The sequence below is a fragment of the Arabidopsis thaliana genome, chromosome 3 (genome assembly GCF_000001735.4).
Source record: "Arabidopsis thaliana chromosome 3, partial sequence".
Lineage (NCBI taxonomy): Eukaryota > Viridiplantae > Streptophyta > Magnoliopsida > Brassicales > Brassicaceae > Arabidopsis > Arabidopsis thaliana.
Window position 1 is genome coordinate 5639035 of NC_003074.8, and position 16643 is coordinate 5655677.

Below are 16643 nucleotides of genomic sequence, written 5' to 3' on the forward strand. Positions count from 1 at the left end.
AATTTGGCAAGAAGGGCTTACAAGGAACATTAAATTTACCCATATCTTCACTATGAATCTTTTTCAGAAATAATATGATTTATTTGTGATAGATGTAATCGTGTAATATCTTCTGATCGAATTCAGAGTGGTAATTTACTATGCAATTTATTTTTTACGGACAACAGGATAAAATAACCCAAAAATACATGGTGACGTTTTACAAAATCTGATCTTTTGAGTACTAGGCTAGTACTAGATGTCGACGTAGCGTACCATCATAGTTGCCGCAAACAGAGACGTGAGGAAGTAAATTAATAAGTAGATACAAATAAATAATTTAAGCTGTAAGCAAAAAATCGAGAATGTTTAAGAGTTAGGTTGCATGACGTTAAAGAAGGGAGCAGATCTAACATTTTGCATCTCTCACCATATATTATAGAGTTTAATAATCGAAAGTTGTTAAATCATATCAAGAAGCAACACGAAAAGTATTAAACAATAGCTAAAGACGCAATGAAAAACGTCTATAGTTTTGTACCATTTTTTTTTATCTCGAATATTGACTTGGTGAATTGAGCTAATAATCTAGCTTATAGCTTTCACACCTGAAAAAATCAATTTCGATTTTTTGCATATTCAGAAGGTCCCATAAACCGTGACCGGTACAGCCTTAACCGGTGTTATTCATCAAAAACTCACCGATTGATTCGGTTTGGAAAAACAAAATTTACGTTTTTAAAACCGTTGATCGCATACATGAATGTTTTTGCCTACCTAAGGTTAATTAGTAAGTATACTAAGTAAATCAAACCGATGCATGAATAAAAATCTAGGACCAAATGACCGGTACGATTCTACAATACCAAGAGTCAATATATTAATACTAATTAAGAGGCTGAGTGGAAGAAAATATCACATCAATATCATATATCATATACGACTTATCAATAATAGAGAGAGTCGTTTAAGAGATTGATAAATACCCACAAATACTGATTTGTGGCTGTTGAGGCACAGGAGAAGCTGCTTGCTGTTGAAGCCAACTGATGAAAACAGTCGTCCTCACTATCATTCCCTTCCTGAAAATGACATTTGATGACAATTCTATAATTTCCATTTAGCTTACGTACCGGTTTTTGGCAGTTTACAATGAATAGGATAGATCTCGGTTTGTCTTTATCACCGCGATTTTTCAATAATCATTACACAATTTCTGCAAGCTGTTGTGTTATGTGTATCTAATGAAAGCTCCTAAGTCTCTTAAATCACATAACCTGGGATTATTTTCTTTGCGGACATCTTATCGAGACAGTACTATGTATAGACGAGGGACTAATTATAACCAAGGATTGTTCAGGGACTGACAGTAAAAACTACGGCGGTTTAAGACTAAGAACTAATGGGACTACTTATATATATCGTTATGAAATAACGGTATCAACACGAAGTGAGTGATGAGGATTACCTTGACTTATTGTATATCTACCGTATAGAAACTGGAACCCATAAGAGTTTCAAGATGCAATGGTGTAGAAAACTTTCGTCATTCCTTTCTTTGTTCTCATCTGTGTGATCTTGAAAAACAACAAGGGAAGTGTACCCAGAAAAATGTAATTTAAGAAAACAAAAGTAGGAAACTATAAAAAGAAAAAATTTCTACTTGAGACTGGTATAATGGTTGTGTACCTTCATGCTTATGATATCGGATAAATTGGAGACATGGGTTCCACCACATGGACACCCGGGGCTGTCACCTAATTTTATGATCCGGGGAGTGCTGCCCTGCAAGGGTGAATGGCTCAGAGACATCCTATGGTGGAACGTAACTGTTGGCAAGTGAAATGGCTCAGAGACATGCGCTTTGCTATCCATTTTTTATTGCTTAACTGACTATTAACCAGACACTGCATTATGGTAAGTAACTAAGGTGCTTCCAAAATTTTCACTAACATAGATACCAAATAGATGATATATAACTATTTAGACAGAGCAGGAATTGATACAGAAAATGGTTTATCTAGCAATGGTTACAATTTACTTAACAAAGCCAAATATAATTACATCACTTAAAGAAAAGCCACTGCCTCAATGTGAATTGACAGCAAATTTCTGATATAACTAAAGATCAACACTGCTGCTTCTACAAGAACTACCGTCATTTAAGGATATGTCTATGAAAATTATAACTCTGTAAGCTGACTTGAGGTTTATGAGCAATGGAAGAAAAATCATTAGAAATCAAGGAAAGAGTTTCTATTTGCAAATACCTTGGAAATATAATCAGGAAGACTGCCACCACAGAGCACAGATGCCTCTTCATAGGGCAATATAGCAGCATAAACCTTATACAGGGTATAAGAATCACTATTAAGAAGAATAACAAAAAATCGAAGAAATCCAACAATGGTAAAGAGACTATGAGGACTTACCTTTCCTCCTTTGGATATCAGTTCGTTAGCTTCTGCCTCCAACTCTTTCTGCTTCACCTGAAACTCCTCCTGTGGGACGCTTCCTTTGTATTCCACAAAAGGACTGAATCACATTGTAGTTGATCAGTTTTTATATATCACTATTTTTAACGAAAGTTGCAAAGAAGCAAGCAGATGAAAAACCCCTTTAATGAGACTCTTACCCGTCAGGAAAATGGTACCCTTTTCCAGGCTCCAAATGTCCTAACCCAACTTTCTGCATACACATATCTAGCAAGTGTCCAGCTGAGTGCAACCTGATGATGAACAAATATTAACTTCAAGATAAAGTCCAGGCACAAACTACGATAGCAACGTAAAAACTAAAAACTGCACAACTCAGAACCATACGTCTGAAATTTTGTTCCAACCATGCCATGCATAACAATGAGAACAATCTTCAACAGCCTATATCTGAATTCTGAAGAATTCCACCAGCAGATTACAAAACTGCATCACTCGTACTTTACAATAATTAACACAAAAAAGGAACAGATTCACTTAAAATTTGAAGTATCTATACCCTATGTGCAGAGAAAAAAAGTGTTTCTGATAACATAATAAGAATGAATCCAACATTTGACATTTCATTCAAAACTACAATCATTCATCTAGCTTCCCTCTCGTTGTAATCAAATTCAATCAACAGTTACTTGCCTGGAATTGAGTTTACGCCTTGATTCATCAACAGTTAAGTAAACTTCTTTCCCTTTCTCACTATCAATTCCACTTTCAGGATTCGAACCTTCGAAAACTCCGTAATGGAGAACCTACGATTTCAAAAGCGAAAACACACACACCATTCAAAATTTCGAACATTCTAGAATCCATCTGCACTAATCACTCAACGGGAAAAGATCAGGATAGAGATTCAAATATACAATTCCGTCTTTCGATCGAACATCTTGAACGGAAAATTTCAAATCCGAACCGGAGAAAACAATTAAACCGGTGTCTGACGGCTGGCCACCACCTTGTGGATGAAACACCGTTGATTCTAGTATTAGAGCTATGCGTCCATCTTGCGCCTGAATCAGAGAGTGAAGGATTCAAGCATTGAGAACTGTTAAAAAGGAGCTTCGAGAATGGTTACTATGAAGACGGGACCTTAAATAAGGAGAGAAATCTGGAATGAGACTGAAGATTGAACATGTCTACATGATAATCAAGCTTCGTCGGAGGAAAATCCATGGTGATTCCGGTTTCCGACGGATTCGTCGCGGTCAACAGTCAACACTAAAGTACCAAACTATTCAAAACTTTTACGTTTCTACGTGTATTTGTCAAGTTGACTAAAAGCCGCTTCTCCAGATATTTTACGTCTTGCCATTTATTGTTGGGCCTTGATTGTTTGGGCCTTTCAAATATTATATTTCTTTTTTTTTGAGTTTTAATAGGGGGCCCGTTTTAATAGTCTATTTGGACTTTCTTTTTCTCTGTACTGGACAAAAAGGGTATTACTTTTATATTTTTCATTACTAAATTTCAGTAGATTTAATATCTTTGGTTGAGAACAAAATTGTTGTATAAATAATAAATTACTTGTATCTTGTATTTTGAAGAGTCATTGAAATTTATACTCCAAATCTTAGTATTCATAAGAAGGAAACGAGTAAATCGGTGTGAACCTAAAATTTTGTAGTCACACCTAAAAACCTAAAATTGCAACGATTTAAAAACTATAAAACCTTCGCATATAAATCCAAATAAAATGTCTTAAGAAAATGAGTTATTTTTTTTGAACATTTAGCTAATAAAATTTTCTTCAACATATGCTATACAAATTATATATTACTTTTTTAAAGAATAGTTTTTTTAAAAACGATTTACATATCTCTTTTTGTATATTGTAGATCATGAATAATATGACCATTGATTTTCTTTATTTTTTTAGAAGATGACTTTATAATACTTAAAACTTTTAAGATCTTTTTAAATATAATTTCACAAAATTTACAATGTATTTATATATTTTATTGTAGATCATGAATAACATAACCAATCTTGCGTTTTTTCTTGACTGTAGAATGACCATCTCTGAAATTTCAGGCAATGGTCTGAGATATAGATTTCCAGCCTCCTTGTGTGAACACTCAAGCAGACCATTACACTCAACACATCAGCTACTAACATTTGTTGAAATTTCATGTACATATAAATGATTCTTGGCGCCTTGATTCATCAACATTTTTAAATATAAACTTCTTTCCCTTTCTCAATATCGATTCCAATTTCAGGATTCGAACCTTCGAAAACATCGTAATGGAGAACCTACGATTTCAATATGAAAAACACACACACATCATTCAATAATTCAGAACAACTTAGAAACCATCAAATTGCAAACCCGCTTCGGATCATGTCTTAGGAAAAAAATAATCCAAATAGTGTCCACTCTCATTTCATAATTGTTGCTTTGTGTCGTTATGCCTGTCATGATATGGTTTTTAATAATGTCCATTTTGATTTTCTTTTTGGTTTTTATAAATTAGTTACAAACTTATAATGTCCATTTTGATGAAATTGGAAATCACAAATATGAACAATACACAAGAGATGTACATTAAACTCCCTTCATTAATATATGTTGGCATTTTAATAGGTAGTTTTTTTTTTCATTTGAAATAGTCTCAAATCATGGAAGGAGACCACTCATAATTGTACAAAATAAAAGTAAATGCGTTCTATATTACTCTTAAGTCTTATCTACCTTTGTACTATCGTTTTAATTTCTTGTTAGTATAGTAGTACCTTGAAACATAAGCAAAAACATAAACAGAACTTTTTATTAATTTTTTTTTTGGTAGAAAAGAACACTGTATTTCTACTTACGATTCTAATAAATTATAACAATTTAAAACAGTATACTTTCCAAAATAAATTAGCAAAATGTAAATTATTCATTTATATAACAAAAGAAATTTTACTAATTTGTAAAATTGTGTGGATGGTTGGTGAATATGATTTTAGTATATCGTAAAAGTGACCAACAAAATCTTTAAGAAAAAAAAGAAAAATAAGTAGTGGATGTCTCCATCAAAAACACTTGGCGCATTAAAACATCCTTAGATCTGAAGCTAACAAAAGGCCACTTGTAAAGCTGTCTCTTTACGACACCAAGTGGTATTATTCGTAATTACTTCCATCTTTCAGTGGCATTTCATTAAGCTCCTTCTCTTTTAAAAACCTTTTCTTTTATCTCTCTATCTCTTTCTTCATAGTTCGTGCACAGAGAGAGCTAAAGCTACAGTGTACAGAAGAAAATGAGAGGACTCTCCAGAAACTCCGGCGCGGCGGCGATATTCGCGATTCTACTCATTCTCGCCGTTCATAACTGGTCCGTCGCCGTATCTTCTCAATCCACCGAATTCGCCGGAGATTTCCCTCCATTCGAAACAGAGTGCCGCGGTACAATTGCCGAGTGCTCTGTTTCCGCCGCCCTCGGAGACGGAGGAGATCTATTCTACGGCGGAGGAGAAATGGGAGAGGAGTTCGAGATGGACTCAGAGATCAACCGGCGCATATTAGCTACGAGGAGGTACATCAGCTATGGTGCGCTGAGGAGAAACACAATTCCGTGCTCACGTCGCGGCGCATCTTACTACAATTGTCGACGTGGCGCTCAGGCCAATCCTTACTCTCGTGGCTGCAGCGCCATCACTCGCTGCCGGCGCTCATGAATCTATCACTGTCAGTCTCACTGTAATTCTTTTTTCTTTTCTTTTTCTGATATATAATTTTTCAGAAATTTCTCTTTTCTTTTGTTACCGGTTTATATTTCTAAGTTCATTGCGGATTATTAGAGTTTCATACACATGTAAATGTTTCTGGGAATTTATCTCTGTTATTGATGTAAGTTTGTTTACATAAACCAGAAAAAAAACTATGGAATAAATACATTATAATTAATAGTATCATCACTCATAAACGAATTTGTTATTGAAGTAAATATATATGAAATGGATTTGTTTTCGTATTTATGGTCCATGGATGCATCATGCATGCATGTGCCGAAGAAATACCAGATGCTAGAAAAATAAAATAAGGTTTTCTAATTCATAAACTATAATTATAAGTTTCCATATGAAGAAGTATGATCACTAACTAAATAAAATAATAATTTCGTACAAACCAAAGTTGTATATTGAGGGCGAATAAAGAGGCGATAATAGGATTTGGTTGGGAGCCAACTAAAGCCAGCTTTCGGCAGAGCAACCACACGTGTAGGGATAATCTGTAATATTGATTTTATTATTATATGATACATTTTGCACACACTATGAATTAATACACCATCAATTTCTTCTATATGAAAATTTCTTGTCACGGGGACTCATACCTATAAGCCAAACACATAAGCTCTTCGTGATTAACGAAATTGAAAGGTTGCTGTAGGAAAAAAAATTCAAAGAAAAAGAAAAAACGTTACATTAATTTAAAAGAGAAACAGATGGTTAAGGACCCATTTTTGAGACATTAAATATCACACAACTAACAACAATTCAATTAGAGATACTTTTGATTTATTGCACTCAAAATCTAACGGGTCTAACACTTCCTCTTGTCACATTTTGACACAACAATACAAGAAGATAACAAGTTAAAATCACCAAAAGTTTGGACCACTACTTCCCCATCACTCACCGATTGTTATACATTCAGAATTATTATATGTAAATATTGATGATCCAATAATGAGGCTCATCTATACATAATTTTATATGGATGTAATAAGTCTCTATCGTGTGCATATGAACAAGAAACGACAAGCACATCATCTTCCGCATCCTTGTCACGCGGACTTAGCTTTCCCACACACTTATACAATTTCTCTCTTACAAACAGCATTGTTTACAATTTTATTTCTTTTCGCAGATTCAATACACATTGGTCACATCAAATTTCTGCAGCTGGCATTGATATTTTTATTGTTATTTTGGGATCTGTGAACTATTAATAGATTTGGATATAAGCAAATCCTGTACCTACCATCTATTCATATATCAGCTAAATACACGATGTGATTCCAATGGAGTATAGATCAAGCAACCGACTCTTTGGACCACTAGACTTGTGTGAGCTATCTCGAGCGGTAGACTCGGACCGGCCCAATGCTAGTCAAACATACATAACCGATTCAAAATAATAAACCATGATGAGTTTTTATATCTCTTAGAAGCACAAACTTAATCCTTTAAACCAATCAAACATCAATCAATTCATGTCTCTAGAATTTCATAGTTTACTCGGGCAAATGCCGCCAATTAAGCTTGATAATAACTTGTGTGTGTGAAACGTTTTAAACCTGAATAGGAGGCGGAAGGAGAAGAAAATGAAGAGAAGATGCAAAAACATCAATTATAAAAGTGTCATTATGTTTGTTAACGATTATACTAGTGTTTAACAAAACAAACCAAGAAACAAGACTAAAACCCTCCAAGCAAAGGAATGTAGAAGTGATCTGTACTTATAAAGAGCAACCTAACATAGTAGTGCATTGATTCCTAAAAATCTCTTTAAGTTGATCGAGCAGCTCATTTGCTGCCTCATAACTTGTCACCTTTCCTAGAGGGCTTACGAGGCGGCGATACACGGGGAAGATGAAAAACTTTTTTCATCCATCTCCTCGAGAAGCAACAGGGTCTCTCCACTCTATTTGTTTTACAAGAACCATCTCATCAAACCAAGAAACATGTCGTTTCAACTCAAATAGATTGACTATACGATCAGGAGTCAATCCATCTCTAAGCATGTCTTTATAGTCATAAACCATTTTAAAAGTATCTCTAAAGCATATATAGTATTATTTGACCAAACAAGAAGTGAAAACAACCAAACTTTTTGAAAGAATATTACTTCCGGATCAAAGCCAGGTCGACGAGAGTTAACCTGAGTCCTTAAACATTCTCTCTAGATTTATCTAAAGGATACATTATTAAGAATTTATTTTGCCAAAAGAAGCTACAAAACAAAGAAAGGGAGATTAATCAATTATCAGCAACAAAGAAGATGGTTTGTGAATAAAAATACTGAAATCCAAATAAAATTTAGCTTCCTCAACAACCAAACAAGAAGCTAAAATGTAACTAAAATCAAACTTGTAATTCTGCTGGTTCTTCTCTTTGAGCTCGAGGAACCGGTACCAAACTGGGAATAAAGGTCCAGTGTGAAGGCCAAAGATCCACCACAGAATCAATTTGAGTTTTACTGATCAACTTATTTTCTCCGAAAACATAGATCCAAGCCCGACCAGTTTCGTTGCACGAGCACACGACGAGCCTTTTATCTTCAATAAAGTAACTTGGCTGAGAGTCGAATCCATCTACTAAATCCGGCAAGTTAGGACTTGAAACTTCCATGAACTTTATCCATTCCACATCTCTATCAAGATTATTATTAATCTTGTACTTGCTCACCCAAATCTCAATCTTCTTTGTTGCATGGCATTGCTTTAACAATGAAAATCGATCTCCCTCGAAAACCCTAAGGACGAAAGCATCCTTAAGAAAGTTCGACGTCCCACATGGTAGATCACAAAACTTCACGACGCTTTCGCTCGAAGAATTGATTTCAATTAGGTGGTACACGAGATCAGTCGTTTCAAAATAAGTAACCAAATACAAATTTCCATTCAATGATACACCACTAATTTTAGTGTATATGTTATGAACAATTTGTTTTCCCTGACTATTATCAATAGGCTCGCGGTCTTTCCACGCATCAGAGGCAGAGTCATGGATTGTCAACAATCTCTGGGTGTGGTTTTCCTTCCGATCACAAAAAGCAAAGATCTTGTAACTCCCCTTATTGTTGTATCCTATGCCATAAGACTCCATTCGAGTGTGGTTTGAACCCTGGTCGATCCATGTACTATGTCTCAGCCACGGGTTCCAAAGCACAACTCCTTTCTCCATGTCACATAGTAATAACTTATCGCAATCAACCAATTTTTTAGGTATCTCATGAGATTCTAAACCGGGAATATCTAAGGTTAACTCACGCACAACTATCTTGGGATCGATGCTTACCGAATAAATCTTGGATTTGGTTGCTAAGATGAATCGAAACGTCATCTTGTGGTTATTGATGAACGTCTTATCGCGGAAGAGAGCGTTCCATTGTTTCGATACGGTTTTGAAGCGAAGAAGAGATTCTGGTGGGACACGAGAGAGTATCTCTTCAATCAACTCCCATGGAAGAGATAAAGAAAACTCCCATGGGCGCTTCTCCTCATGAGCCATTAGGGTCGTTTGTTTTCAGTCGAAACTTTCTAATTGACTACTTTACTTATATAAGCTTATCCCAATTAGGGTTTCTAGCCGATTGTTCATTTAAGTGATATTTCCAAATACCTCGTTTGTGAATAATTAAAAAACAAAATCTCCAAATATCTAAATTTTAGAAAATTCGTGTTTATTATTTCATTTTTTTTTTGTTTTACTTTTAATATTTTCTGTTCACTTTTTATTTCCTAAAGTTTATTATGTAAAACAATATCAAGTTTGAAATATAAAACGCCAGAAACTGCTACCAAACTGGGATTAAAGGTACAGTGTGAAGGCCAAGGATCAACTACATAATTAATCTATATATGCCCGACCATTTTTGTCGCAAGCGCAGCCGACGAGCCTTTTATCTTCGATGAAGTAACTTGGCCGAGAGTAGGATATGGTGTCAACTAAATTCGGCAAGTTAGGACTTGACAAAGTCATGAAATTAATCCAAACCACATCATCACCATTCTCATAGTTAATCTTGTTCTCAGTCACCCAAATCTCAAGCTTCTTTGTTACCATGCATTGCTTTAGCAACGAAAACCGTTCTCCTCTAAAGATCTTAAGGGCAATAGCATCGCCCTAGACAATGCCTCATGAAACATGGGCCTTACAGCACCGCCAATGGTAAGAAGATCTTCCAAGGTTTCTACACTGTGCTATATTCATGGACATCATGTACGTGCTCTTACCATTGGAAAGTGCTCTAAGGCCCATATTTCATGAGGCATTGTCTAGGGCGGGCCCTGACTTTGAGGCTATGGAAAATCTCAACACTCTCTACTCAACGCTGCTTATCATGGAAGATAAATCCACGAATATTACGCGAGATTAGAGAGAGAGAGATGAATATTTGATACAGAGTTAAACCTTGCAGCAGCTATAATACAGAGTAGTTAATTAAGTAATATAATACGATACTGACCTAATAATAAAATAATTGCGGAAACAAATACAACAAATACAACATAGCTGGTGAAAGCTATGCCGGTGAGCTTAATTAATTACTATGTCTCATAGCTGGTACAAGGTTTCGCTAATCAAACCATTTAGAAAAATATATTTCGTTTTCTTAATCTATGATCCATAAAACAATGAAATCTTATTCAGTTTGGTTTGCAATAAACGCGAACAATAAGTCAATAAAAACGAAACTTGTCATTCTTGTTGCTCTTAGGCTAAAGGAATAGGAACCAAACTAGGAACATAAACAAGGTGAAAAGGCCAAGGCTCAACCTCAAAACCCATTTGAATCTTCTTGAACCTATCCCCCTTCACAATGTATATGCAAGGCTTACCACTTTCATCACAAGTACACACGATGAGCCTCTTGTCATCATTGTTATCCATGAAGTAACTCGGCTGAGAATTAGAGTAAAGATCTTGTAATCTCGGGAAGTTTGGTATCGACACTGTCATTAACAGTCTCCACGACACAAGCTCCTTCCTATCTCCACTAATCTTGTTCTTAGTCACCCAAATCTTGATCTTATTTGTTGTCGGGCATTGTTCCAACACAGATAGCCGATCTCCCCTAAAAACCTCAAGGATTTGAGTATCGCCAAAATCGTTCTTACATGGCAAGAGACAAAAGGGCTCGAACATCTCCCTCGAAAAGTCAAAGCTTTGGATAAAACCATCACCACCACTTTCACACCTCACAGCAATCCAATACAAAGTTCCATTCAAAGATAAAACAGTCCGGGGAGATCTTAGGTGCCAATCAAATAAACCAAACTTAAGATCCTTCCACGCATTAGTTTCAAACTCAAATACCGAAACTCTCGGGTTAATTCTGTTGTAACTACCGTTTATTTCACTACTGTAACCATAACCAAACCCTAAGATCTTGTAACACTTCTCCGGTCTACGATTATCATACCCTAGTCCATATAAATTGAATCTACTCCTCTTAGGCTCGATCCATTTAGTTTGTTTTCTCAACCATGGATTCCAGACAGCAACCTCGTCAAGCAAAGCAGGACATAACAAAAAACCATCGCAATAAAAGAGGTTTCGATATACCTTAAGCTTCTTATTAGGACCTTGAGTTTCTAGGTTTAGCTCACGCACCTCTAAGGAGTCATCGATATTGATGCCTATTGAATAGATCTTGGAATCTTTCTCGGTCCGTAATATGAACTGAGGACGGACGCAAGCCAAGTGATTGTTGATGAATCTCTGATCGTTGAAAAGTGTGTTCCATCGTTTGCAAACTGTTCTAAAGCGTGTGAGAGATAGAGGTGGAACACGCAAAAGTATCTCATCCTCCAACTCCAGTGGAAGCTTCGTCGGCATCGTTATTTTCTTTCGGCCACAGAAGACGAAACCTAATTTCTAGCAAGGTTTAACTTTGCTTCATTGTATTTAGAGATAAGTTGGAGAGTAGACAGTTTTTGCCAAAATAATTTGAGAAATGGGTATTTTTTTTAGAAATAGGTGGAATGAGTACTTTTATCTCTCCTCTGTAATAGAACTCCCCCTCTAATACAGCTTTTAGTAAAATACAATTTTACCCTGTTGTTGGTTTGATAAAATAAACTGGGCCTCATTAAAACCAGCCCAATAACATCTCCAATTTTGAATTGCTCATGGGCTTGACATCTCCAATATATTATCATTGTCAAATAAAAGGATAAACCCTACAATTTCAGAAGCAAATCTCAGATACATTGTCAAATTCGTAACAATATGGAAGGTATGTTTATCATAAAACTCTTTAAAGTTTCTGAATTTTTAAAGGTGTACGTAAAGTATTTTGGTGTACATACTGTATACCAATCAGATTTTATATTTATGATATCTATTAAGTGTACATACACGTATGTAGTCTAGTCTACGTATATGGTGTACTAATGTTGGTATACGTGGTGTACTAATGTTGGTGTACGTATGTGGTGTACTTATGTTAGTCTAGACGCTTGAGATGTACTAAATCTGGTGTACGTATGTTGTTTCCCTTATTCTAGTGTACGTATGAGGTATACTAACGCATGTGTACTTGTGTGGTGTACTATTGCTGGTTTACGTATGTGCTGTACATATTCTAGTTTAAACATTTTTCCATTTTTTAAATGGGTTTTCTTTGAATTTGAATCTCTATCTTTGCTTTAGAGTGTAGTTTTAAATTTCATTGCATTTTTAAATGGATTTTTCTTTGGGTTTAGTCATTTATCTTATCTTTAGGTATAGTTTTGAACTTCATTACATTTAGACATCTATCTTGGCTTTAGGGTATAGTTTTAAACTTCATTACATTTTTTAAATGGGTTCCCTTAGTTTCTCTTATTCTAATATACGTATATGGTGTACTAATGTTAGTGTACATATGTGGTGTACTATGTAGTGTACTAATGTTGGTGTACGTATGTGCTATACTTATGATAGTCTAGACATCTGAGGTGTAAATTATTTTAATTGGGCTACGAAATATAGTATTTGGGCTTCAAAAATATTATTTGATCTATTATTCTTTAAATTTTGGACCCACACAAAATTTTCTTTTTCACATCATAAGGGTACAATAGTATTTGACTCATCTTTTGGACTGTAGCCACATTTTTTCTATCTCACATGGTCTCTATCTCACAAGCCCAATAAAAACTACCTATTCTTCCTATTTCTAAAAAATGTGTCTACTTCTCAAATTATTTTCTAAAAAGTGTCTACTTCTCTAATAAACCCTTGTATACTACTAGTTGAAACAAAATTTGAGTTATTATAATTACTTACTTATATTTTTCCATTATTAACACATTGAATCCGAAATTTATTTCCATAAAGTAAGGTTTCACAATTACTCACCAAAAAAATCTGAGTTATTATAATTTTCCCCTATTATTATTCTATTACACTTTGAGTCCAAAATTTATAATATTCTTAATTATTGCAACAAATAAAAACTGAGTTATTAATTTACAAATATCCTTTTCACATTTATTAATCAAAACTCACCCGGGATAAAAATATCTCTTTCTTCTTTTGTCAGATTTTAATTTTGGTGATACAATTTAATTTTTGCATTACTATAAAATCTAACCAACATGTAAAAATGTCATAATTAAAAGATAGCTAGAGGTTTTATTCATTACATTCACACTTGTGACTTATTAAATAGCTAAAGGTTTTATTCCTCTTATCAATAAAAACTCTGGGATATTCTACACACCAAAAAACAGATATTCGAGATCTTCTAGTGTTAGTTGAATCGCAGAACTTTTGCCAGTTTTTTTCACCCAATGCAGATGCAACAATGTTCCTTTTACGTTCCTGAAATAAAATTAACAATAGAGTGGAGTGAGTCAAGTACACTATACAAAGAAAAAGATCTTGATAGCTTTGGCCTTTGGAACAAAAAAAACAATTAAATACATGAAGAGTCAAAATTCGTTCCTCAACGGTATTTTTGATGGCAATACGAGTGACCGTAACAGCTCGAGTTTGTCCGATACGATGAGCTCGATCAATAGCTTGATCCTCTGTTGTTGGATTCCACCATAGGTCCAGTAGAATGACATGACTTGCAGCTACCATATTCAATCCAAGGTTTCCAGCTTTAAGAGACATCAACATCGCACCTGTTTCATAATCATTACATTTGTCTTTGAGAAACGTAAAAATGAGATTCTTTGAATGCAAAACATATAATATGTCTGGATCATTGTTGAATTCTTTTACAGCTATGTCTCTTGCTACTAGAGACATTGTACCATCTAATCTTCTGAATTTTATGCGGTTTTGGACAAAAGAATGCTCAACAAAGTCAAGCATACCAGTCCACTGATACTATTGTCTTTATTGGTGGAGTGTCTGGACTGCCTTGCTCTGCAAGCGACTGAAGAATCTCTATCACAGCTCGGATTTTCGATGAAATAAACTCGCCTTGATGCAACTAAAGCATTTTTATCTTCAGGATCATCATAATCGTTGATGCAACTTCTAACTGCAGATTCAGTGAAAACAACATCATGTTTAAGCTGGCTGTGGCAATTAAGTGCAGGGCACGTATTGTTATCCCCGTTAATGTTTACAGACACACACTCATAACAAAACACATGGCCACACAAAGTAACAACAGGGTCTTTTGGTGGATCCTGCAGAGAACATCATAAGAGTAAAAAAAAGATTATTAATTAGAACATAATGAGAGAGCTTGAAGAGACAAACAATGCTCAATCATTACAATGTACTTACACTACAAACAGAGCAGGTGGTTGAGGATAATTTCAAGAGATCGAGGAACATGATTAGATTCTCTCTAGGGGCTACTCGAACTCCATCTGACATTTTTCTTGTAGTATCTGAGTGACTATATCCGTTAACAAGTTGTGGATGGTTACAAGCTTGGCGTAGTCGCAAAAGCATCACCAAAAGATAAGCCATGTGTTCATGCAAAGTCCCATCAGCAGCATATTCCTATAGAATAAGAGTAGAAAATGTCATATAACAAGGTAGAAAGTCACCATTTATTCACATATATATGATAATTATATTATTGAAGAATCACCTCAAACTTCCAACGTGAATTCAATTCAAGCTTCCTGTAGAAAGACCATTCTACTACTGAAAGGTCCTTTTTGCTCAAATTAACTTTCTTTAAGGTAGATTTATTATAGGTTGTCCATCAAGTAATGTTCCTAAATAGCAAAACATAAAAGAAAATTAGCACAAACTACAAAAGGACATATATATATATATATATAGTAAGAGCAAACGAATACCTTTGGTGCGGCGCAACATTATACCCCTTAGAATAGCTTGAAGCTTCTTGTAACCATGAAGAGGCTTTTTATCAATTGGAGCTTTGATTCTTTGGTGAAATGAATTGCACATGGCATATGGATGATATCTAAGAAATCTGAAATAGCTATAAAGATCGTCTACTTTGTTCTTTATCGGCGTTCCAGTCAAACACCATCTCCTTTTGGCTCTAAGGCTAAAACAAGCTTTTGCAATTAGGGTTCTATGGTTTTTAATTGTATGAGCTTCATCTAATACTACTCTCAACCACCTAACTCTTCCTAGTGCACCAACGTGAGGCTGAATCAAACTCGATCCGTCAAGGCTTTCTCTGCCTCTCATACTATCATAACGATTCAGCATAGGGTTTTGTGGAACTTCATTTGTAACAATGGCGTAAGTTGTCATGACCACATCATATATTGCTATTTCTGTTGGATCTTTGGTTCTGTGAGATCCATGGTGGACTAAAACAGAGAGTTTGTGTTCATCAGAAACCTTCTCTTTAACTTCTCTTGCCCATTGTTTTACAACACTTGCTGGACAAACAATCAATGTACCACCAGAGTTTTGACCTTTTCGCTTTCTCTGCTTTGATTGTGACTTCAACTTTTGTAACAGGATAAGAGAGATCGTCGAGATCGTTTTACCAAGTCCCTGCAGTGCCATATAACACCACACATAATTTGTTAGATATCGAACATTTCACCTAATTAAAAAATGTGATAAACACCAATGTTACCTGATCATCTGCTAATATCCCTCCCAAACAGTGCCTGCTTCTTTTTTCTTTCTTACGCATCCAGTTCAATGCAATTTTCTGACAAACAATAAAGATTTTAGTATATGACCAAATTCAAAATTAAGGACAATAAAAAGCTTTTAAGTGAAAACATGATAATATATTATTACCTGATGCCTCATAAGAGGAACTGTAAGAACACCAGGAGGTAGATCCTTTTCGGTCTTGGGTTGCTTCAGATCCTGTAATTAAACTAAGCCAAATTAATAAATATCAGGTTGAATGTTAATGGAACAACAGATACATACTTAAGTAGTGTTGAAGTCCATTACTTGTAATGCAGCCTGATAGATGACCCTCTCGTTAACAGTGGTCTTCTCTTCTTGTACTTCTTCATCACTACCTGAACTCATGTCCATTGTATCATCCATCCTTAAA

General features: G+C 35.1%; 5 protein-coding genes and 1 long non-coding RNA gene across 13 annotated transcripts; 2 read left to right on the forward strand and 4 right to left on the reverse strand.

Annotated features, from left to right (window-relative positions):
- Window positions 1-669: 669 nt before the first annotated feature.
- Window positions 670-3740, reverse strand: AT3G16565 (threonyl and alanyl tRNA synthetase second additional domain-containing protein; the record flags this gene model as incomplete). Of its 6 annotated transcripts, none has more annotated exons than NM_001338241.1 (10): window positions 3558-3740; window positions 3332-3478; window positions 3108-3220; window positions 2802-2900; window positions 2615-2707; window positions 2412-2514; window positions 2250-2324; window positions 1669-1764; window positions 1448-1556; window positions 670-1061 (listed from the first exon to the last, which is right to left on the reverse strand). In NM_001338241.1, the coding sequence occupies exons 1-9, from the start codon at window positions 3639-3641 to the stop codon at window positions 1497-1499; spliced, it is 870 nt and encodes a 289-aa protein (NP_001325974.1). In that variant the 5' UTR covers window positions 3642-3740. The 6 variants fall into 6 exon arrangements, with proteins under 6 accessions (NP_001325974.1, NP_001078163.1, NP_001325977.1 ...); NM_001338243.1 differs by having other exon boundaries at window positions 751-1061; window positions 1669-1808; window positions 3558-3735; NM_001084694.2 differs by lacking the exon at window positions 2802-2900.
- Window positions 3741-5558: 1818 nt separating this feature from the next.
- RALF23 (rapid alkalinization factor 23) lies at window positions 5559-7523 on the forward strand. Of its 3 annotated transcripts, none has more exons than NM_001338246.1 (2): window positions 5664-6152; window positions 7326-7511. In NM_001338246.1, exon 1 carries the CDS (start codon window positions 5714-5716, stop codon window positions 6128-6130), a length of 417 nt encoding a protein of 138 aa, NP_001327215.1. In that variant the 5' UTR covers window positions 5664-5713; the 3' UTR covers window positions 6131-6152; window positions 7326-7511. The 3 variants fall into 3 exon arrangements, with proteins under 3 accessions (NP_001319570.1, NP_001327215.1, NP_001327214.1); NM_001338247.1 differs by having other exon boundaries at window positions 5664-6140; NM_001338245.1 differs by having other exon boundaries at window positions 5559-7523.
- A 349-nt stretch (window positions 7524-7872) lies between these two features.
- AT3G03345 lies at window positions 7873-8112 on the forward strand. Its single transcript, NR_140992.1, has one exon. It is a non-coding gene; the product is annotated as an other RNA (long non-coding RNA).
- A 229-nt stretch (window positions 8113-8341) lies between these two features.
- On the reverse strand, window positions 8342-9712 carry AT3G16580 (F-box and associated interaction domains-containing protein). The gene has a single exon (NM_112531.2). The coding sequence runs from the start codon at window positions 9689-9691 to the stop codon at window positions 8543-8545; it is 1149 nt and encodes a 382-aa protein (NP_566556.1). The 5' UTR covers window positions 9692-9712; the 3' UTR covers window positions 8342-8542.
- A 1185-nt stretch (window positions 9713-10897) lies between these two features.
- On the reverse strand, window positions 10898-12022 carry AT3G16590 (F-box and associated interaction domains-containing protein; the record flags this gene model as incomplete). The annotated part of the gene is made up of 1 exon (NM_112532.1): window positions 10898-12022. One exon carries the CDS (start codon window positions 12020-12022, stop codon window positions 10898-10900), a length of 1125 nt encoding a protein of 374 aa, NP_188281.1.
- A 1782-nt stretch (window positions 12023-13804) lies between these two features.
- Window positions 13805-16636, reverse strand: AT3G16600 (SNF2 domain-containing protein / helicase domain-containing protein / zinc finger protein-like protein; the record flags this gene model as incomplete). Its single annotated transcript, NM_112533.1, has 9 exons — window positions 13805-13993; window positions 14096-14301; window positions 14493-14817; window positions 14918-15139; window positions 15231-15280; window positions 15445-16120; window positions 16206-16283; window positions 16376-16447; window positions 16538-16636. 9 exons carry the CDS (start codon window positions 16634-16636, stop codon window positions 13805-13807), a joined length of 1917 nt encoding a protein of 638 aa, NP_188282.1.
- Window positions 16637-16643: the final 7 nt, after the last annotated feature.